Source organism: Quercus suber, unplaced genomic scaffold (assembly GCF_002906115.3).
Source record: "Quercus suber isolate HL8 unplaced genomic scaffold, Cork oak 2.0 scaffold_330, whole genome shotgun sequence".
NCBI lineage: Eukaryota > Viridiplantae > Streptophyta > Magnoliopsida > Fagales > Fagaceae > Quercus > Quercus suber.
The window spans coordinates 64,303-92,137 of NW_027069783.1; the positions used below are offsets into that span (position 1 = coordinate 64,303).

Consider the following 27,835-nt stretch of genomic DNA (forward strand, 5'->3'; position numbering starts at 1 on the left):
AGGGAGGGATGAGAATCCCTATGAGGCAGTGACTCTCAATACTTAGGCATTTCCGCTGGCTCCTACTCAGTGTGCCGTAATAGATGTAGGTTAATGCATTCACCTAACCCCTCTGGCCGCATTAATGGGGATATAACCCCTTAGCAGGGCAACGTTGATCAGAGTGAACCACTTGAGTACTGATAAGGCCTCTGATGGGACGGACGGCCAGAAGAGAAGCAAATAGATGATCAACAGATGGAATAAGGAGATAGGAAGATGAAGACTATATAAGAAAATGAAGTAAATTAAAAAAGGGGGGGGGAAAAAGAAAGGGAAAAAAAGGGGCTCCTCGGCCATGCGCCGAGGAGCATCCCCCCAGTTGTAAAGAAACTCTAAGTATTTTCTTTTATAAAAAAGAATTCAGGCTTGATGAACGACGACTAGCGCCTAAACCTTTAACCCACTCTCTATAAATTTATTGTTTGGGCTTGTTGGGCTGAAAACCCAGTCATACTCAGGGTCAAATCCAAACTGAGCCCTTACAATAACAATTATAGAACACATGATTTTAAAATTTTCTTTTAATTAATAGTTAAAGGTGGTGTATATATGTTTTTTTTTTTAAATAAAAAAGTTATGGTATTACATCTTTAAGCTTTATAAAACATTGCTCCTTTCCCATATATTGGAAATTTGGTATTTATAAGTAGACTGTGTTAAGAAATAATAATAAATAAATAAAAAACACTTTGTGTAGCTCTTTTTTGAAAAACAAACAAATAAACAAACAAACACACACGCTCACATGAGGGAGAGGGACATAAAGGCACACCATAAACTCTATTCAAAAGTCATGGTTACTTTATGTAGTTCCCAGAGATGTATATTAGGTCAAAATGATCATTTTTCTTTCATAATTTTAATGATTCTTTAATGTATATAATCATTGTCAGTGATTTTCACCATATTAACGATTCTGATCACTAAAAATTTGGAAAAAATGTGTTGAAATTAAGTATATATTTGTTTCATTAATATAAATGCAATGATATATACAAATTACATTATATTAAAGTAAAAAAATTTGTTATTTTATGAATCAATTCATAATTTTAGTGATTAATTAACTTACAAAATTAATTACGATTTTTTTTTTTTGCATTTTTTAAAATAAAAGTAGGATATAATGTTCCACAATTCAATCCTACAATCCAATCCAATCCAATTAGATCTCCAATGATCCTGCATACGTAGGAGCCCAATTTTAACAACCTTGATTGGGTTTGATCAAGCACATAGAAGCATTGTAGAGATCAATGACACCCATCAATTTCTACATATTTGGAACCCAGAACATTTTGTGAAAATAAGATAAATTTTAGTATTAGAAAATTTGATTACATGTAAATTGTTGGTGTTACATATATCTCACATTTTGAAAGTGAGTGGATATATCAAATACAGTAAGCTTATGAAATAATGCAATACTCAAGTCTCATGTCTAATTATTCTACTTGAAATTCTCACAAGCAAAGAAATCTATTACCCAGAACCCTAGGGGAAAAAATAAAGAATGTGTATGTTTGTTTTTCACGCTATAAAAAGTAACTAAATTAGAATATTGATGTGAGTTAGATTATTCTCGTGAGAAGTTAGATTCCCATCCAACAATAGAACATTCTAATCTTGATTTTTTTTTTTTCTTTTATGGCTCAATTTGAAGTTTTTTCCTCAATTCTGTCAACATTCAATTGTAATGTGCTTAGTATATAAATAGAATTATTAAATATTTAATGACATTTACAGTTTTTTAGTATATTTTATATATGTACGCAAAGCTTTCTCGTGCTTGGTACAGGTTAGAGACTAGTAATAAATGTAACAAAATCAACTGTTTCTCTCTTTTTCTTTTTCTTGTGTTAGATTTTTGTTTCAAATTTTCCTCTTTTCGGCTAGTCACTCTGTTCAGCCTATATCGCAATCAAATTTGATTGTAGTTTGTCTCTGAGTTGGACCGTATATTGGCGAGTAGTTGCAAAATATTGAACCGAACAAATGTGCATGAGAAGCACTAACAATGTAGGGGGCCAAGTAGGTTCGGCCCTAGGCTTAGGCCTCTTAGGCAATCGCCTATGGCCCCTTACTAGAGAAAGGCCCCCAAATTTTGGGGCAAAAATTGAAATATATATTTTTTTTAATATTTTTTTCTATAAAGGAAAAAAAAAATTAGTTTTATATTTTTCTTCTATTTTTAAGAAGTACCAAAGATTTTTTATTTTATTTTATTTTTTTTGAGAATCAAGTACCAAAGAATTGAGTAATGCTAGAAATAATACAACTTTAAATACATAGGGCTTACAAATATGTGTCACTAATTACAAGAAATAATTTAGATAGGAAAATACTATAAATTTTACTTTAAAATCTTTAGACAAATTGATGTGACAATTAATATGATTTGTAGATGTTAACAACCTATTAAATGCATTTTTGAATTACTTAGTGATACATCTTATAAGCTTCATGTTGTAAAATTTATAATATTCCTAACATCATCCAGTCAAATACTTGTTTATTATTTTATTGAAGTGTCATTAATCACATTCATTGCTACAACATTTGTAAGTTTTTTTTTAGTAAAAATTGTTATAGTTTTAGCATTTCTTCAAAAAAAAAAAAAAAAAATTTTATTTATTTTTTTTTTTTTTTTTTTGAGAATCAAGTACCAAAGAATTGAGTAATGCTAGAGATAATACAACTTTAAATACATAGGGCTTACAAATATGTGTCACTAATTACAAGAAATAATTTAGATAGGAAAATACTATAAATTTTACTTTAAAATCTTTAGACAAATTGATGTGACAATTAATATGATTTGTAGATGTTAACAACCTATTAAATGCATTTTTGAATTACTTAGTGATACATCTTTATAAGCTTCATGTTGTAAAATTTATAATATTCCTAACATCATCCAGTCAAATACTTGTTTATTATTTTCTTGAAGTGTCATTAATCACATTCATTGCTACAACATTTGTAAGTTTTTTTTTAGTAAAAATTGTTATAGTTTTAGCATTTCTTCAAAAAAAAAAAAAACATATTACAAGATAAAAAGAATGCATTTTTGTTATATAGAAATTATGATATTGAAAACTAGTTAAAAATTATTTAATTAATAAGGCCTCATTTAAATATATCGCCTTAGACCTCAAAGTTTGTTGGGCCGCCCCTGGGGCCAAGGACTATGATTACCCATTGATATTCTTCTTTGTTCACAAAACCCCATTTTATGGTACCAGAAGAGTAACACAATTTGCTCGTAGATTGGCTTTGCTATGTGTTGTGGCTGCATGAATGTTCACATGAAACAAGACAGACCATTTCAAATATACATTTCGCAGTGCGGCTTTTGCCCCACAAGTTGGCATCACTAGGGCATGGCACCAGTGATGCCAACTTTAAATACTACGAGATTCCTTTCAAATATACTTTTTGCAGTGAGGTTTAGCCCCACAATGCATAGAGAAAATCAGCTCAATGGTCAGTCTCATGCATGTTGCAATGGTGATATACGTTCATGAAAGTCACGGCAACATGTTTGACAGATGCTATTCAAACAAAATACTAGTACGCCAAACCATGTATGGGGCACAGACACCCAAACAATATATCATCTGGATTGCACTAGTGCCGTTCTAGTCTCTAGACTTCAATACCAATTGCTTTTAGCCATTTTCTACTCAACCATATAGCATGACCTTATATATAGATATCTTATCTAAAGTGCTATGTCTTAACACATTCTATATACATTTCTCTGGATTTATGCAACAAGAAAAACTTTTTTTTTTTTTTTTTTGGGTCAAAGCAAGAAAAACTTTTAACTGTTGTAAATTGTGCTTTGCAGAGGCCAGGCTTAATTATTACAATGGCTTTTGGTGTTCTACCTTCTATTTTAGTTGTTTCATAGTAAAAAAGAACCTTATTGATTCATTTTAAAAAATATATATATATATATTTAATAACAAAAAACAATATTAGTCCATTATTTGTGACACAGGTAGAAAGCCACAAGAAATAAAACATATCTACTTCAAGAAAATAACCTTGAATCTATAAGAAGAGAGATTAGAATCCACCATAATAAGATTATAGGAAAACTCTGAAATTTTATTAAATAAAAATTATGAATTGTCTTGGAGGCTACAATGCATCTAAAACAATATAAAAATTAAAAATTAAAAAAAAAAAAAATCCTCAAAGGCAAATGATTTTCTCTATTAAAAAAATGGTAAAAACATAAAAATTGGATCGAATTCAAACTTTGAATCAAATTGTCATCTTTTGACATTTTGACCAGCTAGGGATCAAAGTTTTGTTCAACACTTCACCTCTACCTAAATTTTGTTTGGCACTTAGGGGTAGGCAAATGACACTTCAAGTGTATTGGCCTTTCACCTAGTGAGCGATTCAAGTAATAGTCCAATAAGGCCCTTGTAATGTACTGATATTATCCATTACTATCACATAACATGGGATTGATGAGTTCACACTAAAGACTCCATTTTTTAATTAGCAAAACAAAAATTGACTTGCTTACAAATTTGGTTATTTGCTCGATTTTTCATATTTGTAAATTAATACACTCATTATTTTTGAGATAAATATCAAATGACCAGCCTTGAGGAGTTTTGTAATTCACACTCAAACTCATCAACCAAGGCTTCCACTCTCTATAAATAAAGGATGGTTCGATGCTAATAGTTAAGCATTGAGAGCTCTTTAAGAGAGGAATTAGGTGAAGAGGAATTATTGAAGACAAAAAGGAATATTTGAAGAGGAACTATTCAAACATAGGAGGTGTTGCCCAAGGAACTAACTAGGAGGCCGATTTTTGAAGGAACCCCCAACCTTGTTTTGCCAAAACTCTTCGCATGCAAGTATAATTTCCAAACTAATCCTATTTTGATCTAGTTTTGTAATATATATTGATTGCCAATACATTTTTCTTTGTTGATATTGGATGAACTTGATGAACATGCTTACCATAGAAGTAGTGTTTCATATGCGCGGGTGAATTTTACAAATCCTAATATGCTTGATCTCTTTTCTACATGAATAAATATCACATGCTGTATTTTTGTTTTCGTTTATGTGGTATGTTTGGATGGTTACTTTCAATGGCATACCTTGACACTGTTCTAAAAGGCTTATTTAATAAGGCGGAAGGGTAACTAACACATTTCTACTCCATTAATGAGCCTTAATTTGGTTTTAATTAAATGAATGTAATTTACATTTTTATATTATATTTAGGAAATAAAGCCACGTAGATTTTCTTAGAGAATGCTATGAATTTTTCTTTTCACATACAATTTTAATGTAAATTAAAATTTTAAATGAAATGAAAGAGATTTTTATTTTTAATCCTACATTTTTATAAAATAAGTGACGACTTTTGCAATACAACTTGCTACTACCACAGCATCACAAAAGCCACCTTATCCATGTCTTATTTATGCACATAATTTGTGTGATCAGTATGAGTGTAAGGTGACTACTCTGGATGTTGCCACTACTCTTTGCCGCTCAAAGGGCTAACACATTACGATTGACAAAGAAATTTTACGCAAGGTTCATTTAATGGATGCGAGGACAAAGAAATTGTGCAGTCTGTTTCCGTTTCTATCCAATGAATTAAAACATTCCAAACTTTTAAGAACTTGCATTCAGATGACGAAAGACAAAAATATACTTCTAAATTTAGTAAGGTATGATAGGCCACAAACTGAATGACTCCTTGTAATTAAACCAATTAATTAATTAGTCAAATTATTAATTAATCAATTTAACATGCAAACGCATGGTAACACAAACAAATCACTAATAAACTAATTATGCAGTGGAAAATAAATAACACAGTGATTTGTTTACGAATAGGGAATATCTGATGGCAAAAACCCCACCGGGTGATTTTCAGGTCACCACTCCTGAAACTCCACTATTATCACAATAAGCAGTTACAAGTAAAGGAATCTCAACTACTTTACTAATCTATAGTTGAACTCTTACCCCAATACCCAATTGGACTTGTTCTGTAGTGACAGTTCCCCCTTTTGATGCACGGCTCCCAAGTACGTGACTAACCAATTACGCGGATCCCAGTACATGACTTCAACACCAACTGAAAGAGAGGTTGGCTGCAAAGTTCTTCAGTTCATCCTACACAATGAAGATCAAGAAGATGCTTGGTCACAAAACCCAAAGGTACAAATACACAGCAACTTCTTCAGAAGAGATGAACTAGGGCAAGAACTTCGTCTTTCGCCACAATTTGCTTCAACAGAGTTTTCTCAATGCTTGTGCAACTTGTGAACTCTTTAACGGTCCTTAAAACAATCCTTTTATATGTCTAGGGTTAGGAGAAAAGAAGGCCCAAAGACACATTCACGGATCCCAAGAAATTATATCAGAATTTTGATTTTTATAAACCTCGACAGATAGAAGGTGTCGAGCTTACGGACTAGAACAGCTTTCTTAAACTCGATAGATGCAGCTATTGAGACAGCTGTCGAGTTTTAAAGAATTTGCACTATCAGCTTGTTTTCTTTGACAAATTTGATGACTTCAACACTCGATCTTGAAACCTTATTTCTTAAAGTATTAAAAACACCTAGAACTACCCAATTACAAGTAAAGTGCGTTTTGTCAAAGAATTAGCCAATTATATAAAAGAATAACATATGTTCTTTAACAAGTGAAACACATATGTCCTAACAAGGTAGTAGGGTTTTTTTTTTTTTTTTTTTTTTCGTGAAGAAGGGCAGTAGTTTATTTTTTATAATACTTTTTCTGGTAGTTTCTAATAGTTGAATAAGAGATTTGAGTTTAATCACCGTCTACATTAAAAACTGACTAGTGTTTTGATCTGATAATAAAAACCATCATTAAGAGCAAACATTATAAGTTGAAACTCTCTAAAAAAAAATATATTATATATATACACAGTTTCCTAGTAAAATGAAAGATATTTGAATGATTAATATAATTTCTCCCTTTTATTTGAACAAATAATGTACCTGTAAGATGCATAAATTAATTTAAAAATTATATAAAAAATATATATTTGAAAAATAATATTAAAACTCTCGTGATATATAATTGTGAGTCACTTTAAAATCCGAATTTAATATCTCTTTAGATTCAACTTAAAGAGGGGCTATGGGTACATAGTGTGCAATTTTTATAACATTATATAATACGAATTATGAAATACATTGATTAAGATAATAAAAATAAATTTATGTTTCATTTTAAATTTCTTGAAACTTATATTATATAATGTTAGCTAAATTAAACCATACTAACTATTAATTAGATAATAAATAGAAGTTTTTTTCTTGAGTAGTTATTTATTTATTTATTTTTATTTTTTTAAAATTTCTTGAAACTTATATATTAGACTTTCAACTTAACTAAAAAATCCTAACAATTAATAAAATAAATTTGACAATGAGGTTGTAGCCAATTGTTGCAACCAAATCTTCTAGAAGTCAACTTTTATTATATAATATATCAATTTATCATCTGAAAGGAGATTAAACCTGAAAGTACAAAATTCCATCAATTAGTTCTCTTTGTATTTAGAACATATTACCTTGTTTGTATAAAAATTATAAGAAATTTTTTATGGCCAATCTTAACTTCTCCTTTTTTTATAACTCAATAACTAAAGGATAGGGGAATAAAATCCTAAGGGCTTGTTTGGTTTGAGCAAAAAAGTGGCGCATTCTATCATTTTTAGTTTTCGTGGGACCCCTTATTAAAAAACTTGTTTGGCTGTATTTGTATTTAGTTTTTATTTTCAGTATTCAAAAAAATAAGATTTGAATACAAAAACTGAATAAAACTTTTTGGTATTTTCATTTTCTTAAAAATGAATACAGTAACATTTTTGTAAAAAATCAAATATGTGGATCTCTCTAACATTGACTTGTCCTGTCAAAAAACACTCTCTCTTTCAATTGTGTTGAACTTTTAATTGAAAAATATAAAGTGAAAAAATAAAAAGCAAAAACTAGACTAGAAAATAATGTCAAACATGAAATGGGTTGGGTAGAAAAAATGAATACAAGATTTGAGAAACAAAAAATAAGTTTAGAAAATGAAAAGAGAAAATGAATCTACTCCCAATGATAACCAAACAAAACCTAAATGTCTCAATTAAAAATGCATGAAGCTTAAGTGAACTACAAATCTCTTAGTAGTCTTATCCCAGTACATCTCTTTGACGAATAACAATTACTATCGAACAAAAGTCCAGCATATTTTAAAAGCCCTTCAAATGACGTCAAAAAGAAAATATATATATATATATATCACCTAACCTAAAAAAATAAGATCAGAAGAGTTAATCATCTCAGTTCCAACAAATTATTTAAAATTTACTACATAGTACTTATTATTCAACAAACTAAGCTAGCGTTCTGCATGGTTACTTATTTAATATTAATTCAACATTACAAGCTAGAGTACCACATAAATACAGTATTTCAAGTTACCACAGTAACTCAAAAACAAACTTGAAGGAAATAATGTTACAAACACAATACATAACGCAACAATTTTTGGAACTCTTTTCACAAGCGTTGACTTGATAGTTTTTTATTAATTCTAATATAAATTTACTATTAACTTTAATTTTTATTTATTTATCACAACTTGTCACCTCAACTTGTCAAACACTGACCGCGCAGAACACAATACACAAAGCAAATCTTCCAGCGCACTAACGCTTCATCTCTCCTTCCGCAACTGGAGCCATCGACACTGCTTTATTGTGCATGTGCGGATTCCCTCTCCATCCTAAGCAAAACCAGGAAAATCCCATCATTGATAGCCCATGAAAATTTTCACTGTCAAAGGATCTATTTATCTCTCACACACAGACATAGATAGAGCGAGAGATTAATATTACCAGCAGACACGTCGAAACCGCGATTTTGGAGCTCACGATACTCTTGGCATAAGGCACAACCATGGCAGAAACAATGAATCCAAAAGTCATTGCAACGATTCTCCCCCGACAAGTATTGCTCTCTCAGTTTTGTACGATAACAGCATGAATAGAAGGTTCGAAAAGTAGCAGCAGTGAAAATACTGAGCAGTGTATAAAGCGTCCCATTCACCCAACAATCTGAATGTTGCACAAAGACCAAATTTACATCTTACAAGTCAGTTTTTATATAACTATTTATATGTATATATTTATAAATATTGTACATATTTCATGTACATAAACGGTCACTAAATAGCCTTCATTTTCTTTTTCTTTATTTTTCTTTTTTGCTAAGATTATTGTTTAGGGCTCTCATAGCACTTCACTGATCTCCAAGTATTATAATTTTCGGTGATTCTGTCCGACAAAAATAGTGGGAGAAATCTCTTGGGTGTGATCTAAATTAAAGGTGTTCGATATATAGAAAATTTGAACTCAAAACTTCATGTATCAAATGAGATTTTGAAACCATTAGACCATGGGCTTGAAGTTGATCATTCTATACGCTTTTGTAATACTTACGGGATGATCCTTTATCTAGAATCTCCGAGGTCCGGCCAAAAGCAACGCATGGACACCAGCATGTCAAACAACCTGTGACAGAAAAAGATTTCAGTCTTAAAATTAACAATGTTTAAATCACTATAAAGGAGATAACTTTTTACTCTGTAACTTAGAAAGAACAAGGAACAGAAAAAAAAAATATATATATATATATATATTGACATGATTTAACAAATATATAAACCTTTTTAATAAGTACGAAAAGGAAAGGATAAGGAATTTACAGCTATGCCAGTCAGAGCAACAGTCAAAGAGGCCGGTTGACCAGGTTCGATCACTCGCCATTTTAGATCGACTTGTCAAGGCAGGCTTTTAGAGATGTATACGAGTAATTAATGTATAAACGGTCACTAAATAGCCTTCATTTTCTTTTTCTTTATTTTTCTTTTTTGCTAAGATTATTGTTTAGGGCTCTCATAGCACTTCACTGATCTCCAAGTATTATAATTTTCGGTGATTCTGTCCGACAAAAATAGTGGGAGAAATCTCTTGGGTGTGGTCTAAATTAAAGGTGTTCGATATATAGAAAATTTGAACTCAAAACTTCATGTATCAAATGAGATTTTGAAACCATTAGACCATGGGCTTGAAGTTGATCATTCTATACTCTTTTGTAATACTTACGGGATGATCCTTTATCTAGAATCTCCGAGGTCCGGCCAAAAGCAACGCATGGACACCAGCATGTCAAACAACCTGTGACAGAAAAAGATTTCAGTCTTAAAATTAACAATGTTTAAATCACTATAAAGGAGATAACTTTTTACTCTGTAACTTAGAAAGAACAAGGAACAGAAAAAAAAAATATATATATATATATATATTGACATGATTTAACAAATATATAAACCTTTTTAATAAGTACGAAAAGGAAAGGATAAGGAATTTACAGCTATGCCAGTCAGAGCAACAGTCAAAGAGGCCGGTTGACCAGGTTCGATCACTCGCCATTTTAGATCGACTTGTCAAGGCAGGCTTTTAGAGATGTATACGAGTAATTAATGAATAAAAGAAATGGTAGAAAAACACAGAAGTTGTGCTCGCAAAGAGTTGATGGTTGGGATGGTATTTATAGAGAGAGAAGAATGAAATAAATTGGTATGTATGTAAACATGTTTTCTTTTTCTTTTTTTTCTGTGTTCACACGCATACTTTGCCCCTTTGTCATCATTGCATGGAAAAGTCTTAACTAAAATGATAAAGAGGAAGGCATTGCAAGATGCCCTGTCCTACTCAAATTTAAGAATATACTAAAAGAAATGCGAAGGTTTGTTCTAAAATCGTGACTCTAAATCTTGATTTCAAATTTAAAATTGTGACTTACAGTCCATTTGTTTTGAAACATTTTTAAATAAAATATTTTTAGGTTCATGTAAATTCATTCAAGTATAAATTACCAAAATGAGTGACTCAACCATAGAAGCCACCAATAACAGAGATCCAGTGATTGAAGTGACTGAACTGTCACTCCGACTACAAGATCAACGACACTAGCCATGAGTGACAGCTCCGACTATGAGACCATAGACATTAGCCATCGTACTAACGGTTCTAATTGTCGAACTGGCAGCTCTAGCGACCTGACAATTAACACCCACTAGCAGAGCAGCAGCACCAGCTACAAAAATGGTGACTCCAACGACCTAGCCACCAAATGGGGTGAGGATGATCATTGTTTGTTTTTGTAAAATATTTTCCTAGTTTTTAAATGTGACACATTTTACAACAAATTTTATGGTCAACGGAAATTTTTTTACATAAAACAAAAACTTGAAAATAGGAAAATATTTTACAAAAATATTTTTGTTTCAAAACAAACAGGAAATTCATGATTTCAGTGTTTCTACACACTTATGTGGATGTCTAAAATCATGTCCTTGTATAATCTCAATGACATATAACGCTTAATTAATTGCCCAAAAAATAAATAAATAAAAATGAGATGAGACTAATACCAAGTCTTTTAACTAGTGTATATGAAGGATACAAGGTGATTACTCCAATTCCCTTAGATTTTTAGTTGGACACATGAAATTAAATAAATACCACATATTTTATATTTATATAAAAACAAGAAAGAATTGAAAGATTAAATGGGAGGAAATCTATCTTTAATATCATTCTCATATGTGATATTTGTTGGAAGTTAAATAGAATTTAAAAATAAGCTGTAACTTATATCCCATGGATCAAAGGCAAAGTAGCTAGTAGATCCATTTGTGCCCAATCTAACAGAATTCACCTATGTCGACCATGCTGTCCACAGCACTCCTGCAATATGCCATGGCTCAAAGGTGAAGGATGTGAGGGTTTTACAGTTTTCTTTTCTGGATTTTTAATTTGGGTGTTCGGTGGTTTGAAGGTTTTTCTTTCTTTTTTTTTTTTTTTTTTTTTTTTTAAGTTCATAAAAGAATGCTCCCACAATTTTTATTTTATTTTTTTTATTTTTTTTTGTAATTACATTCCCCTCTCTTGAAATTTGAAAAATGACATCTCAAACCTAAAGGGAAAAACATTCCCCTTCCTTGAGATTTAAATAAAATACCCTCCCCCCTTCCATAAACATTAGTAACGAAATATTCTAAAATTTTAAAATATTCTATTTACCAAAGTTTAACAATGGTTTGTAAAAACATAATTGATAAAATTCAATTAAACTTGCAAAGTTTATCAAGTACCAAAAAACTTGCAATTACATATCTCTCTACAATCCATTGAAAAAAAAAAAAAAGGGTCATACTGAATATTTTAAAATACTCTTTTATAAAAATGTTTGATTTTAGAATTGGGGATCAAGGAAAAAAAATCCTCCTCCTTTATGGGAGTTTTCTAGGATGAGTCACATATTTGATCGCCTTATCTATTAAGAGTAGTAATAATAACATTAATTCTTGGTAGTGGCCCTAAGATATTCATTCAAATCATTTAGATTTGAAAGTTGTTGCAATAATTGTGTCATTGTGTGAATTTCCAAAATAGCACCTTTCATGGCCGGATGATTTTTTATTTCTTACCCTCTATATCTATTGCCTTTCATATTTTGGTTAAATGGATGTCAAGGAGGGAAAGTGTTGTTTTTCTTGTGATTTAGAGTGGAGTGTCAATATTCTACCAAATTTCAATGGAGATGAGTGTAATTACCCTCTTTTTTATTTTTTTTCATAGATACAAAATGCTCTCACATTGATTGTTCATAATTTTGTTTAGGTTTCAAATCCCCTCTCTCCCATTATACCTATCAAATTATTAAAGGAAAAGAAAAACATAAAAAAGCGTTGCAGTGCTCATGGGTGACTGGGTGGGTGCTACATTGTGGTGGTGGTGTTGCAATGGACGAATTTGCCATGGTAAGCATTGTTGTTCCATTTTTTGTATTTCACTTTATATTTTACCAATCGTCATACATTATATGTCTAGATTTTTTTATTTGTCTATTTAAACTTTGATTAATTAATTTATAAGGAAAGAAATAAGTTTATTTCACATCCTCAATACACATCCACATTTTACGTTTCAAATGTGTGGACGAAACCTTTTCTTGTTTACAATTATTGATAGATATTGTATGAACAAATATTTACTGTTTAAAAATTTGTTTCAACTTTTCCTTTCTGGCCATTTGCTCTGTTCAGCATATGTTGCCATCAGATTCCGACTCTAGTTGATCTCTGAGTTGGACCGCATATTGGAGAGGAGTTGCTAATTATTTCAGTGGGAAAGAAAACAATGTGTGCATGAGAAGCATTGACAAGAGTTGGGACCAAGGAGTAATTGGTCGTTGAAATTCTTCTTGTTCACCAAAAACCCCATTTTACAGTACCTGAAGAGTAATACAATTTGCTCGTATATTGGCTTTGCTATGTGGCTGCATAGATGTCACATAGAAAAAGATAAGATACCATATTACAAATATACTTTTCCCACCAAGGCTTCAGCCCCACAACCACACAATGCATGTATAATAATACGTTCATGTGAGCATGCTAGTGATAGCAACTTTTTTAGCGTCATATATGCAACGTACTCGAGGTATATTACCTTTTGCAGTGAGGCTAGCTCTAGCCCCACAATGCATAAACGTGGGGAGAAAATCTGCTCAAATATTTACTGTCATGTTAATATACGTTCGCTTGTGACCATGCTATATTGCTATTAACGGCAACAAGTTTGGCAGATGCTTCAAACAAAAAAGTAAAGCCAAACCATGCATGGGTCACCCAAACAAAAAATCAGTTGGATTGCACTACTGCCATTCAAGTCTCTATTTTTAATACCAATTGCTTTTAGCTATTTTGTACTCGACCATAGTATCAAACTATGACCTTATATGACATGCTATATCTGAACACCTTTTACAATACATTTCTCCATATTTTGAGAAAATTTGGAATCTTTTGACGTAACTAACTATAAATATATAGCTAGTTTCATGTGAAAGTAACAATCAGTCAAACCATACTAAATAAGATAGTTGTGAAAAAGAAGTATGGTAAAGATCGTGATTTTAGAATAACTCTTAGATTTATGCTGCTAGGAACTGACTTTAATGACAAAATTAGTTAGTTTGCCTACTTGAAAAACTCACAAGAAGATTTGAAAGTGATTAATAAGTTTTACACACAGGCACAAATTCTATTTATTAATTGCTGCTTAACTATAGCTTATGCTGGTGTGACCTTATTTAGAAGGAGTAAAATCACCTCCTTCAAGCATGTTTCCCTAATTTCATGATAGGAAGGTGGCTTAAGGCCAATTCCAAATCTGGATCGAGACCATATCAACCATTCACACAAACTCCTGATTTTTGACATAATTAAAAGGAACGACACTAGCTAGAGTAGAAGAATCTAACAATTGTTGGATCAATTTGTCACATTCTCCTTTTTCAAACATTTGATTCAGTGTTGCATGCTTTGTTTTTGTAACAAATTTATTCATGGAGCCTATATATGCGGATACCCTTTCCTTTTGATGAATGTAGTTGTTGTACTTAAACTAAATCATCATCATTGCCATCATCCTCTTCTATAGTATTCAATCTCCTCTGAATATATATATATATATATTTTTTTAATTTTTTTTAAGTCTCTTCTGAATGGGTTCTCAAAATACCCCTACAACGAATAATTTTGCAATAATCAGTTTGACTACTGAAAAAAAAAATTTACAAGGAGGAGATTTGAAAGTAATTAAATTTTACTGGGGTTGTGTAAAACATTTTGAATAGGCACAAATTCTATTTAATTATTGCCACTAAATATTTGGTGGAAGTGACAACGTTGAGAATGCATTGTTGGGCCAAGTTGTCTTTCATAGTGAGAACAGACTAATACTGGCAGGGTTGTCCTCATTGAATAGGAGCAAATTCCAATTTGCTGCTTAACTATATATAGGCTATGCTGGTGGTGACCCATTCGGTGGAAATGCCCTATTGAGAATAGTTGGTTAAGCCTAGCTTCTGTCATCGTGTGAACAGTGAACAGACTAACAATTATTGGTTTTGTAATTTTTCAAGATTATTTTTCAAATTTTGACTAATGAGAAACTTTTTTTATTTATTTTTTTATTATTATTATTATTTTTTTTTCATTTAGACATTTGTGATGTTACCAATTTATTGTGAATTCCAGAACCCATGACAACAGCCATACACCCATAAGCTTTAACTTACAAGTTTGCAAAGCTCCACTTAAGTTCAAGAACTATTTACCAAAAGGAATTCAGTAAAATAAAATAAAAATTAAAGTTCTGGTAACTATCTTATAAACAAAAGCTGAAACTTCAATAATGGCATCTTCAATATGTCAATAGTAAAACCAAATTTCGAACAACATTACAAGCACCTCCTCGGTCCTTAATGCTAGTCCAAACTTGCAACTTCTAAAAAATTTAAAATATTGAAAGAATATCAGTCTTAAGCCTCCATCAGTCCCCCATTCTCCTCTATCATTCTTTGTTTCTGTCATCTTAAAATAAAATAATTATAGATCCGTTTGTTTTTTGTGTTAATCACTATAATGTTGATTATTTAGTATTAACGGTAAGTAAATTTGTTGGTTTTTTTGTTGATTTTAAAATAATTTGTCGCACCCTATTATTTCTTTTCAAGTTTCTTTGTTTTAGTCATCTTAAAATAAAATAATTAAAGACCCGTTTATTTTTTGTGTTAATCACTATAATGTCAATTGTTTAGTACTAATAGTAGATTTGTTTGTATTTTTTTAATTTTAAAAAAATTTGCTGTGCTCTATGATTTCTTTTCAAGTTTCTTTGTTTTTGCCATCTTAAAATAAATTGTATTATTCACTATAATGTTAATTGTTTAGAACTAATAGTAGATCTGTTTTTTTTTTTTTTTTTTTTTTTTTTTTTTAGCCACGTCAGCATCTAATATGCCAACGACGCACTCTGTTTGCCACGTATGTATTTTCTATTAGTAGGTTGATGGCAGGAACCAAAACGGAAACAATTTTTTGATTTTAGGGACTGAAGTAGGAGCAAAATCAATTTAGAGACCAAAATGAGAATAAGTCCAAAATGTAAGGACCAAAAGTATATTTTCATCTTTTTTTTTTTTTTAATTTATATTTCCCACCCAATGTACTACCTATCTCCCAATAATTCCTCTTTCTTCTTTTCCTCTGTGCAACCTAAGGCTTAAGCTATTCTCTTTGCTTTGTTTTATTCCTTATTTTTTTTTATGCCCAACTCCTCTTTATGCTCTTCGACAACTTCATAGCCACGAACAACTTTCTATACAACTCAATGCTTCTTCTATCATCACCGATGACCGTAGCTATGGCAATGGGAGAGCCATTATGAGATACTTGGAAAATGTTCATGAGAGATTAACTAATGTTGTCCGAGTCAACTATACAATTGAAAGAATAGTGAAAGCTATAGCAACGATCCACCCAGGGGCGGAGCTACAGCAAGGCTTGGGGGGGCCATGGCCCCCCCAAAATTTAAAAAAATTATTTTTTATTATATGTTAGTATTAAAAATCTAAATATTTAGCTACAAAAATAGAAGTTGACCCCCCAAATGTTTGAGTTAGTCCAATGATGCTCTTAAAAACCAATAAAATTTATCAATTAGTCTAGTAGTTATAGAGATAAGGTAGTTTTTGTTTTTTTTTTAATTTGTTTTTTATACATGTTTAATATCAAACTAGACTGCTTTTGTACAAGTTAGCCTCCCAAATGTTTGAGTTAGTCCAATGATGCTCTTAAAAACTAATAGAATTTGTTAATTAGTCTAGAAGTTATAGAGACAAGATAGTTTTTGTTTTTTCTAATTCGTTTTTTGTACATGTTTAATATCTTTGTATAGTATTGGAGTTTAAAAGATGATAAATTCTCCTAAAAAATTATCTTGCGAATATACATATGTGAAAGTTATTAATTTTATTCACAATATATTCATAAATTATGACCTACTCTAGTATTAAAATATTAATGTTTATATTTGTGTATGCGCGTTTACACATGTGTGTGATTGTTTATCTTGACTCAAGACTAATATATTAGTAAAAAAATTTGGCCCCCCCAAAAAAAATCCTGGCTCCGCCCCTGGATCCACCTATGGTTTCCTTCAATTGAGCAACTGGATTTGTGCAATTTAGGCACCACAATCAGTTGAAATTTTTGTTGGGTAACCCAAAATCACATTTTGACTAAGAATTCATAGAGTCAGTGCAAGCAAAAATCAAACCCAAAATAATGATACCTATGCAAGAGACGAGGAGAGAGAGAGAGAGAGAGAGAGATAAGATCAAAGAATAACATTCTTTGATGTCTGATTATGCATCTATGGTACCATTGATGCTACACATACAAAAAAAAAAAAAAAAAAAAAAAAAAAAAAACGTTAAAAATAGAGGAATAGAAAACAGAGATTTAGAGAGAGAAAAATAAATAGGGAAGAAGAAAAGAGAATATGTCAATGTGCGGGTAGTTCCATAGGTTGGGTAGATGAGATATAAATAGTATGACCACATTTTGATTTTTCATTTGACCACCACTTTTTTTTTTTTTAATAATTTCTTTTATTATGGTTTATGAAGACTACATTAAACTTATCTAAATACCTTATTGCCATCCAATTGAGTGTATATATATATATATATAAAACACAAGATTCAATAATAAAAACAATTATAGAACACATGATTTAAAAATTTTCTTTTAATTAATAGTTAAAGGTAGTGTATATATGTTTTTTTTAAATAAAAAATTTATGGTATTATATCAGCTTTATAAAACATTGCTCTTTTCCCAAATATTGGAAATTTGGTATTTATAAGTAGAATGTGTTAAGGGAAAAAAAAAAAACTTTGTGTAGCTCTTTTAAACAAACAAACAAACAAACACACACACTCACATAAAGAGAGGGACACAAAGACACACTACAAACTCTACTCAAACTAGCCAAAGGGCCTGCGCGTAGCGTGGATAATGTTGTAAGTTGCTATATGAGAAGGTTAGATAGAATGTTTAACATATTTTTAAGTAATAACATGAAGTAACACAAATTTTTAATTGCAGTTAAATATTCAATTAGAATTGCTTACTATACTAGTGACATTAGCTAATTAAACATTATATAAGAAGCTCACTTGGTCTTGGTGACGTAGAGATATAGAACCAAAAGAGAGTGAGTTAGACTCATTAGAATGCATGGTCTCAAATCTCCTTATTTTCCCAATATCAATATTCATGTAAAAGAAAAAAAGAGTTTATATGGTGTACCAAAATATTAATATTTTATTGATCCAGTCAATTCTTCCACCAAAGGGAAGATGGTACAGAATTCACCTAGGTTTATGATTTGCAGAATATGACGCCCATGCTACATTGAAGCATAAAGGCATTGCTCATTTTTCCCGCAACCAAACCATTAAAATTAGGAGAAAAAAGTTTTCAATTATCTTTTAGTCACAACTTGAATTAAAACACATAAAAACAACACCCAGCCTATTAAAATTAGAACCTTGAAACTCATTCAGCCACAAAGTCTCCATAAAATTTTGGACTAATAATGGGAATCAGGCAAACTGACCCCACGCTATGCAATATTGAAATAATACAAAACTTAATTAGTTTTCCTTATAAAAATTTAAGCTCTATCTACAGGGAAAAAATGTTAGGAAAGTACGATCAATGGGCCATATATGTGTTTTCTACAATCTGTTAATATAATAAAATGGATGTCCTCCCTCAAGCTCATTACTGACCCAAACGCTACAATCCATTAAAAATCCAGCATTATTGCATTCTAATTAAAATAAGAATAAAGATTTTTAAATTCTTGGCACTAACTAACTAATAAAACATCTCCTTAATTTGTATGTGTCCCACATTTGGCGTGTGTAACTCCAATATAAATTGCATGTCCATCTTAACAATCTTTGCAAAGGTAGCAATTTTTGGATAGAGGTAGGGGAAATTTGGTTCAAGGATTTCTTCAAATACTATTAGAGGAATTGAGAAAGGAAAGAGAAAAACAGCCCAGCAAACCTCACTTTGTCACTACCAGTAAAGAGTACTTTGGACGCAACAATTGCATTGGTAGCTTCTGCATAGTCAAAGCAGACATTGAAACCAGTTTGGCCACATGTGACATTGGAATTGTAATTGTACTGTAGCCCTCCATAGACACAACATGCCATTAATTGATCCTCAAAGCCTGCAAAATTAAACCATTAATGAACATGAGAAAATGAAATTTGGAAGTCAAATGTATGGCATAATTAACTTAGCTATAACATTAATGTTTGTGTGAAGTTGACTTGAACTTGCAAAAGCGAGTGAGACATTTTATCAAACACATGGTTTGCTTATTCCAAATGGGAATGAGATGAATGTTTTGCAACATGAATCCACCCAACAATTACACCTAAGACAAAATAAGCACAACTAAGTAAAATTAGCACCGTGGGATTGCAACCAACTACTTGAGCAGTTAAGCCTATTTATAAAGGTATTATATAGAGCAACTAATGAGCTTGTAGATGTACCAGTGCCTGAAAATTTTTAAATGTAATGTGACATATGTTTTCAACATTGTACCCGCGTGATGCAAGACCAATAAAGAAACAGTATCAGTCAGTAAATATATCAACCAATAAAGAAATCAAAGCAAAACAAACAAACAAACCACTCCGATTAGCAAAAAACCGTTACCAAAAAAAAAAAAAAAAAAAAAAAAACAAAGTTAGTTTGTATCTCTTAGATATAGAAGAAGGTTTTGATATTCATTGCCCGAAATGAATTGAAAGAAACAGAGGGACAAAAAGAAAAAGAAAACAAACTTCCCTTTTTTTTTTTTTTTCATAAACTTCCTTTTTTTTTTTTTTTTTTTAGGACATTATAAAATCCATCTTAATCTGTGTTTATGCATGAAATATATTCAAATGAAACATAATGAGGAAAATACAAAACACATCATCACCATTATAGGATTCAACTGTAACTCACCAATTTACATTGCAAAGAGGACGATTAATTCCAAGAATACAAAGTCAAACAAAAATATATCTTCAGGTAGGTGGGAGAAAACAAGAGATCCCTTAAAGCAAATCCTTATTTTGTACTTGCACTGATTAAAACTAAAAATTGGTCCCTTGAGATCAAATGTCCAAGCCTATGTAAGTGCAAAGAAAATAGCTATGGTAGGCCTAACCAAGTCTTCCATTATAGATTTTTCTCAATACCAATCATTAAAAGATAAGAGCTAGTACCAATAGAAATCTGCATTTCCTTGCTCTTTCCTTGAGCCTTTTGCATTTGGTTTTCAATTTCTTGATGCTTCCTATCACCATCCTTTTCCATCAACCCCTATTTCATTAGGATCTTGATAATATTTGCACTTTTCTCAGTTTCACCAATATTCATTTACTTATTTGTCTCTACCTCTTTTTCAACTACTCTGGCTCTAAGTAGCAATTAAGACTTAGCAAAATAAAAATAAAATATTCATAAAAAAAAATAGCATTAGCATAAAACATAAAATTATGCATTAAGTTGCACTCTATAAAACTCAAAGGATTATTATATCATAATTTATCCAATTTGTTGGTCACTAACTGGGTGCAAGTGCAAACACATGCATATCAAGAATTGGGTATAAGATTGTATGTTATCCATTTAAAAGCAGTTAATTTGTTAATAATCTGCATATCAAGAATCAAGAATATATATACATTGATTTAGGAGTGAGCATTGTTCTAAGAAAATAAGTTAGAAACAGATGGACTATGGATGAGATTTTTGAAGACTTTTCCTAAAGACACCATCTCTAGGTAAATGGTAAAATTTATAAATATTTGACCCAAAAGAATAACATCCCAAAACAACAAAGGAAGATATCCTTCTACTTCACTCTTGTGGACAACATCCATCCCATATAGCATCTTGCCAAAGACAACATAGGCATTCCATCCAACCTTTAAAAGGAAACAAAAAGCAGGCATGTACGAAAGAAAAAACAAAAGTCCTAGTTATGAAAAATGTTTACTAAACAATTGGTACAAATTATCATTGTTCAAATACATTTAAAAATAATAATAATAAATCATCCACTCCATTGTTCATCATTGCTAGTTTCTCCCCACTTAAATTTCATCATTCAACCATTAACACAGCTAGCAAATGTCACCATACTATAGTTCACACTTGCTGTCAAGGTGAACATATGTCGCTAATTCAGAATATGGACACTCAAAGTTATGTAATGAGTCTACCCACACCTAAATATGATAAAACATCTTGATCTACCTTAATTTAGTACCACACAACTTATTTAATATGAAAAACAACTTAAACATGAGGATATATGCAACAGCAACATGAGTTTATATGCAAAATTCAGTGAAATTAAGATGAGTGCAGAAAGTTCCGAAATAATTCAATAGTATGAGTGATAGAAACTAACAATAAAATAGATACAAAGATACCCAAGCATTTAGGTATTTGGGTTTCGTCACACATTCAAGCATTTATTCGAATACAAAAACAATATATATATATATATAGTTTTTTAGGATAGAGAAACCATATAGTGATTATCAGTCTTCCAAGGAGAGAGAAAGAGATTGGCATTAAACAAATAGACATATTTGCATATTCCTCTCTCTCTAAATCATACTAACCTGGCCCGCTTAAAAAAACAGGGGATATATTGTATGGTTTTTTCTTTAGAAGAAATTAATTAAAGGACCAATTGAATATAAACACAGCATACACAATAAGAGAATTAGAAGTTTGTTTGGCAAAAACGTTGCTCAATTTTGACTATGGAGTTGTAATGGTTATGAAAAGGGTAAGAAAGTAATATCTTTTGCTATCTCCAAGAGATCTAGTACCTGATAGCATTTGAATTGTAGGCTAAAAATATTTCATGGGTGCCTAAAACAATGCCAATAAATAATAAAACATTAACATTTGCGCAGTAAAAAACTATGATATCCAAAATTTAGAACTGAACTAAGAGCACAAAAAAATTTTTGAACAAAAAAAGAAAAGAAAAAAGAAAGAGAGAAAGAGACTAAATTTCATACCACATCAAGAAAAACCCTTCTGTCTTCTTTGTTAACTTCAAAGTTTAACCAAAGCCTCTCCTTATTGCATGTACCTTCTTTGTCTGCAATTTTTTTTTCTTGCTCTTCTCTCTCTTGCTGCCTTTCGATGTCCCTTGTACAGCGAAAAGGAAATCTAATATAAACTAATCAAATCTCACCCAAAAACAAATAGAAAAAATAAATCCTAACCCAAATACCTAAATGAAAACAAAACAAATTCTAACCCAAATACCTAAAAATCAAACCAATCCAAACATAAAGCATATTTAACATTCAATTAAAAAAAAAATTACCGGTGATGGTTCCAATAAAGTGGAAACTGTAGCTTGTAGTACCGCTTCTACTCAAACTTGGATTGCTTCCAAGGATTTGCCTTTCCACCTACAAAACCCAAAAAGAAAAAGAAAAGCTAAAAATAAAAAAAAAAATAAAAATAAAAATAAAAAAATAAAAAAACCCTTTAATTTTTTATTACATAGATTTGAAATTGAAATCAATCAATGACAAATGAAAACTACAATTGAATCCAAGAGAGTTAAATAAATCTAAATTTGTAAGCATCTATACAGATATCATGGTCTCTATCATAGTCAAAAGAACTCCAATAACGGCTCTGGCAGTGCGATGGACACCGACAAGAGTCAGATAGTGCCGACCCTAAGATGTTTCTCCAAGCACAAGAAAACTTTATTTCAGACAATCAATCTGTGTTTCTTTCGACTTTTGTCACCATGAGAGGTTGCACAATTCTCGGTTCCAAGTTTTTACTTACCAGACGGTTTGTATTACTACATTGTTTAACATTCCACAGGAAACGGTAAGTGTGGCATGAATCAACCCATGGTAAATGGTTTCTTAAAGAATTCTGAAAGGATGTAACGTACGAGGCTTTTTTATAGATTTTAACTTTTACTTGGCAAGATTTTAACGGGTGTAACGATCGGGCTTTCAAACAGTGTATTGATCAGGCTTTTGGTTGGGTTTAACTGTGGCGGTTGTCTAAGTCCGGCGAGGGAACAGACAATAGACTATATATGTGTCGTAAGTTTTTTTATTTTCACCTTATCTATCTCTGGGTCTGTTTAGAAATCTCTTATTGTTGAAAACTGAAAACTTATTGCTGAAAACACTGTAGCAAAATAATTTTTAAACTATTAATAGTGCCTGTGTGACCTAGATTTATTACTTCTTGCCATGTTTTCCATACACCTGCTACGTTTGCTATGCAAATGCACACTCTGTATCACAAGAAAAAAAAAAAAAAAATGGGAGTATTGCACGCCCTTTTTCATGAGTTTCAAGTGGTTAGTTTTTTTTTTTTTTAATTGCAAAACTATAAAACGGTGTTTTAATGTTATGAAACAGTATAATTTATCGTTTTTTAATTGTGTACATAGCTAAAAGTTAGATGGGTCTTTTTTCCTACGTGACAGCACCTCCTTATTTGCAAGAAAAATGCTTTTACTTTTATATATAGTATATTAGAAGTCATGGTTACTTTATGTAGTTCTTAGAGATGTATATTAGGTCAAAATTACCATTTTTCTTTCATGATTTTAATGATTTTTTAATGTATATACTCATTATTAGTGATTTTCACCATATTAACAATTTTGCTCACTAAAAGTTTGGAAAAAATGGGTTAAAATTAAGTATATATTTTTTTCATTAATATAAAAGCAATGATATATACAAATTACATTATAAAATTAACATATAAAATTAATTACGAATGTTTTTTTTTTTGCATTTTTTTTAAATAAAAGTAGGATATTATTTTCCACAATTCAATCCTACAATCCATTCCAATTAGACCTCCAATGATCCTGCGTAGGAGCCAAATTTTAACAAACTTAATCGGGTTTGATCAAGCACATAGAAGCCTTGTAGAGATCAATGACACCCATCAATTTCTACATATTTGGAACCCAGAACATTATGTAAAAAGCACAAATAAATAAATAAATAAATAAGATAGATTTTAGTATTAGAAAATTTGATTACATATAAATTGTTGGTGTTATATATATCTCACACAATTTGAAGGTGAGTGGATATATCAAATACAGTAAGCTTAAGAAATAATGCTCTACTCAAGTCTCATGTCTAATCATTCTATCTGAAATTCTCACAATGAAAGAAATATATTACTCGTAACCCTAGGGGAAAAAAATAAGGAATGTGTATGTGTTTGTTTTTCACGCTATAAAAAGTATCTAAATTAGAACATTGATGTGAGATTAGATTATTCTCATGAGAAGTTAGTTTCCCATCCAACAATAGAACATTCTAATGTTGATTTTTTTTTTTTTTTTAATGGCTCAATTTGAAGTTTTTTCTTCAATTCTATCAACATTCAATTGTAATGTGCTTAGTATATAAATAGAATTATTAAATATTTAATGACATTTACAGTTTTTAGTATATTTTATGATGATACACGAAACTCAGTAGGCTGAAATACTTCAGACTATGACAATGGCTGTAAATCCTAAAAAGGAAGAAGGAAGCGTCAAAGGTGATCGATGTGACCTGGCGAAGGACCCTCCGACAGTTAAGTCAGTTTTTTCTCTAGGACACAAGAATAGAAGATAACGGATGGTTAGAACTTACTTTTGGTAGATGGGACCTGCTACTTTTTTAGAGAGTTTAACATGGGTCTACTTATTTGGGACCTATCACCATCATGGGTGATATTGGTGGTTAATGAAGAAAATGGGGTATGTGGAACAAAGTGTATGGAATTCCTTCCATGTATTAAGCGATGTGTCATGTTTTGCTTATGTAGAACCCTTGGAGAATTTCTTATAGAATTTACCAAGTATAATTTGATTGTCCATGGGTATGGTCGTCTATGACATGGTTGTCCATGGACGAGTTCCTTTTGGTGGATCTCATTATTCTTAATGAAGGGTCTTGTTCATGCATTTTGTCATTCCACTGTGATTTTTCCTTGGATTTGATCAAGTCCATGGGTGACAACCAAGGGTGGGTTATACTTAATTGATCCCCATCATTTTATATATTTACGCAAAGCTTTCTCCTGCATCGCACAGGTTAGCGACTAGTAATAACTTATAACAAAATCAATTATTTCTCTCTTTTTCTTTTTAATTGTGTTAGATTTTTTATTCTTACTTGTGTTAGATTTTTTTCTTCAAATTGTCCTCTTTTCAGCTAAACGCTCCATTCAACCTATATCGCAGATTTTTTTTTTTTTTTTAATTTTAGTATATATATATATATATATAATATATTATTTTTAGCTATTTGTTTCAATAAAATGCACTTTGTGTCTTTGCCCCCCTTAACAATATTATTGATATTTTTAAAAGCTATAAAAAAATTATTAGCCCAACAACAAAAATTAAGCCCAAAAACACCCCAAAAAATAAAAAAATAAAAAAAAATCAAAGTCAATTCTAACTAGATATCTAATTAGCCTAGGAAGGAAACACCCAACTTACCTCACACTCACACAAATAATAAAAGGGGAAAAAAGAAGGAGATTTCTAAGCCATTCAAAAACAAAAAAAAAAAAAAACAAAAAAAACAAAAAAAAAAACAAAAAAGAAGAAGAAGAAGAAGAAGAAGAAAGAAAACCTAACTTACGGTTGAACACAGGAGTTCAGCAGCCAGCGACACTCTAGTCTATAGGTCTGCAAAAGCAAAGGTATCCCTCTCATATTGAATCCTTGTTTGTTAACTTAGATTTAATCATCTGTTGACACTTGACATTATTGTGACTTGTAAAGAAAACTTAAAGAGAGCATAGAGAGGGAGGAGAGACTTAGGGTCCATTTGATTCCCGTAAAATATTTTCCGGAAAATACCTATTTTTTGAAAATGCTATTTTCCGGAAAAGTAAAATATTTTCAAGTGTTTAGTTGTATTATGAAAATTGTTGTGGAAAATATTTTCATGTGTTTGGTTCTATTAGGAAAATGCTATTTTCTTACAATTTTTTCACATTTTCTCAGCATCCAAACAAATTTTATTACAAAAAATTTCAACATCACAACCCATTCAACAACAAATTCCGGCAACAACAACAACAACAACAGCAAATTCCGGCAACAACAACAACAACAACAATCAGTTCATCCAAAAAAAAAACAACAACAACAATCAAATTAAAAAAAAAAAAAAAAAAAAAAAAAAAAAACTAAGAGATCGAGGAAAAGAGAGCATGGAGGCGATGGGTCTGGTTCGTGGATCGGCGAGCTCGAGGAGGCGATGGGTCTGGGTTCGTCGGTTCGTGGGTCGAAGGCGATAGGTCTAGTTCGTGGATCGACGAGCTCAAGGAGGCGATGGGTTGGGTGAAGGCGATGGGTTGCTCGTTGTTGCTCGTGGGTCTGGTTGTCGTGCTCGTGGGTCTGGGTCTGGGTGAAGGCGATAGGTTTCTCTCTCTCTCTCTCTCTCTCTCTCTCTCTCTCTCTCTCTCTCTCTCTCTCTCTCTCTTCGTGCTCTCTGTTTCTTTTCCGAAAAATTTCATTTGAAGTGAAAATGAAACCGGAAATCATTTTCACCCGTTTTTGCATCATTTTCGGCCAACCAGAAATTATTTTCAGTTTGACCAAATTTGAAGTAACAACCAAACACCCAATTTTTCGAAAAATAATTTCGGAAATCGTTTGAAGCCAAAACAAACGGAGTCTAAGAGACATAAAATAAACTAGAAGAAACTAGAGAGAAAGTGTCAAAGAGAGAGGTAAAAATCTGACCCATCTTTGTCTTTCTCTCTTTAATATAGCCCATAATTCATATTCTTTTATAAATAAAAAAAAGTTGTCATCTCTTGTGACAAACACAACACAGCACGTCAACTCCTATTGCCATAGCCCCTGTGATGTTTTGTGATTTTTTGTAGTTTTGTCTTTAGTGTTTTTGTTTATTAGTTTAGTGTCTTCCAAAATTTATTGGTTATATGTTGAATGCTTGTGTGCATAATATTTTTCATTTTCATAAATAATTGCATTGTAATATTTTAAAAAAACAGTAATTTTGTGTATTTTTTTTTTTTTTTTTGTTGATAGTTTATGAAGTGTCTGTTTGGTATGATTAATTTTGTCAGCTTATTTTTGCTACTATTTAGCTTATTTTTGCTACTATTATGGGTCTTATTGTACTATTTCAACTAACTTTTACCTTTATTTACAGTACTTTTAGCAAAAAGTTTTCAGTTTCAGCAAAATAAGCAAATCTCAAACAAACCCTAAATGAATGTTTATTTGGAGTTTCAATTTTTTTTTTATACTTTTGCCTCTTCCCCCACCCCCCCTAACTCCAAGTCCTGACTCCGTCCCTAGGTGAGTAGTTGCAAGATATTGAACCAAACAAATATGCATGAGAAGCACTAACCATATAGGGGGCCAAGGACTATGATTACTCGTTGATATTCTTCTTTGTTCACAAAACCCCATTTTATGGTACCAGAAGAGTAACACAATTTGCTCGTAGATTGGCTTCGCTATGTGTTGTGGCTGCATGAATGTTCACATGAAACAAGACACCATTTCAAATATACATTTTGCAGTGAGGCTTTTGCCCCACATTTCATGTATAATACGTTCATGTGGGTATCAGGGCATGGCACTAGTGATGCCAACTTTCTTCTTCTTTTTTTTTTTTTCGATGGTCAATGC

General features: G+C 31.3%; 1 protein-coding gene across 1 annotated transcript; it reads right to left on the reverse strand.

The window, feature by feature from the left end:
• Positions 1 to 8,597: 8,597 nt before the first annotated feature.
• LOC112033731 (cell number regulator 2-like) lies at positions 8,598 to 9,940 on the reverse strand. The gene is made up of 4 exons (XM_065783169.1): positions 9,835 to 9,940; positions 9,569 to 9,640; positions 8,966 to 9,184; positions 8,598 to 8,853 (listed from the first exon to the last, which is right to left on the reverse strand). Exons 1-4 carry the CDS (start codon positions 9,893 to 9,895, stop codon positions 8,777 to 8,779), a joined length of 429 nt encoding a protein of 142 aa, XP_065639241.1. The 5' UTR covers positions 9,896 to 9,940; the 3' UTR covers positions 8,598 to 8,776.
• Between the last annotated feature and the right edge of the window lie 17,895 nt (positions 9,941 to 27,835).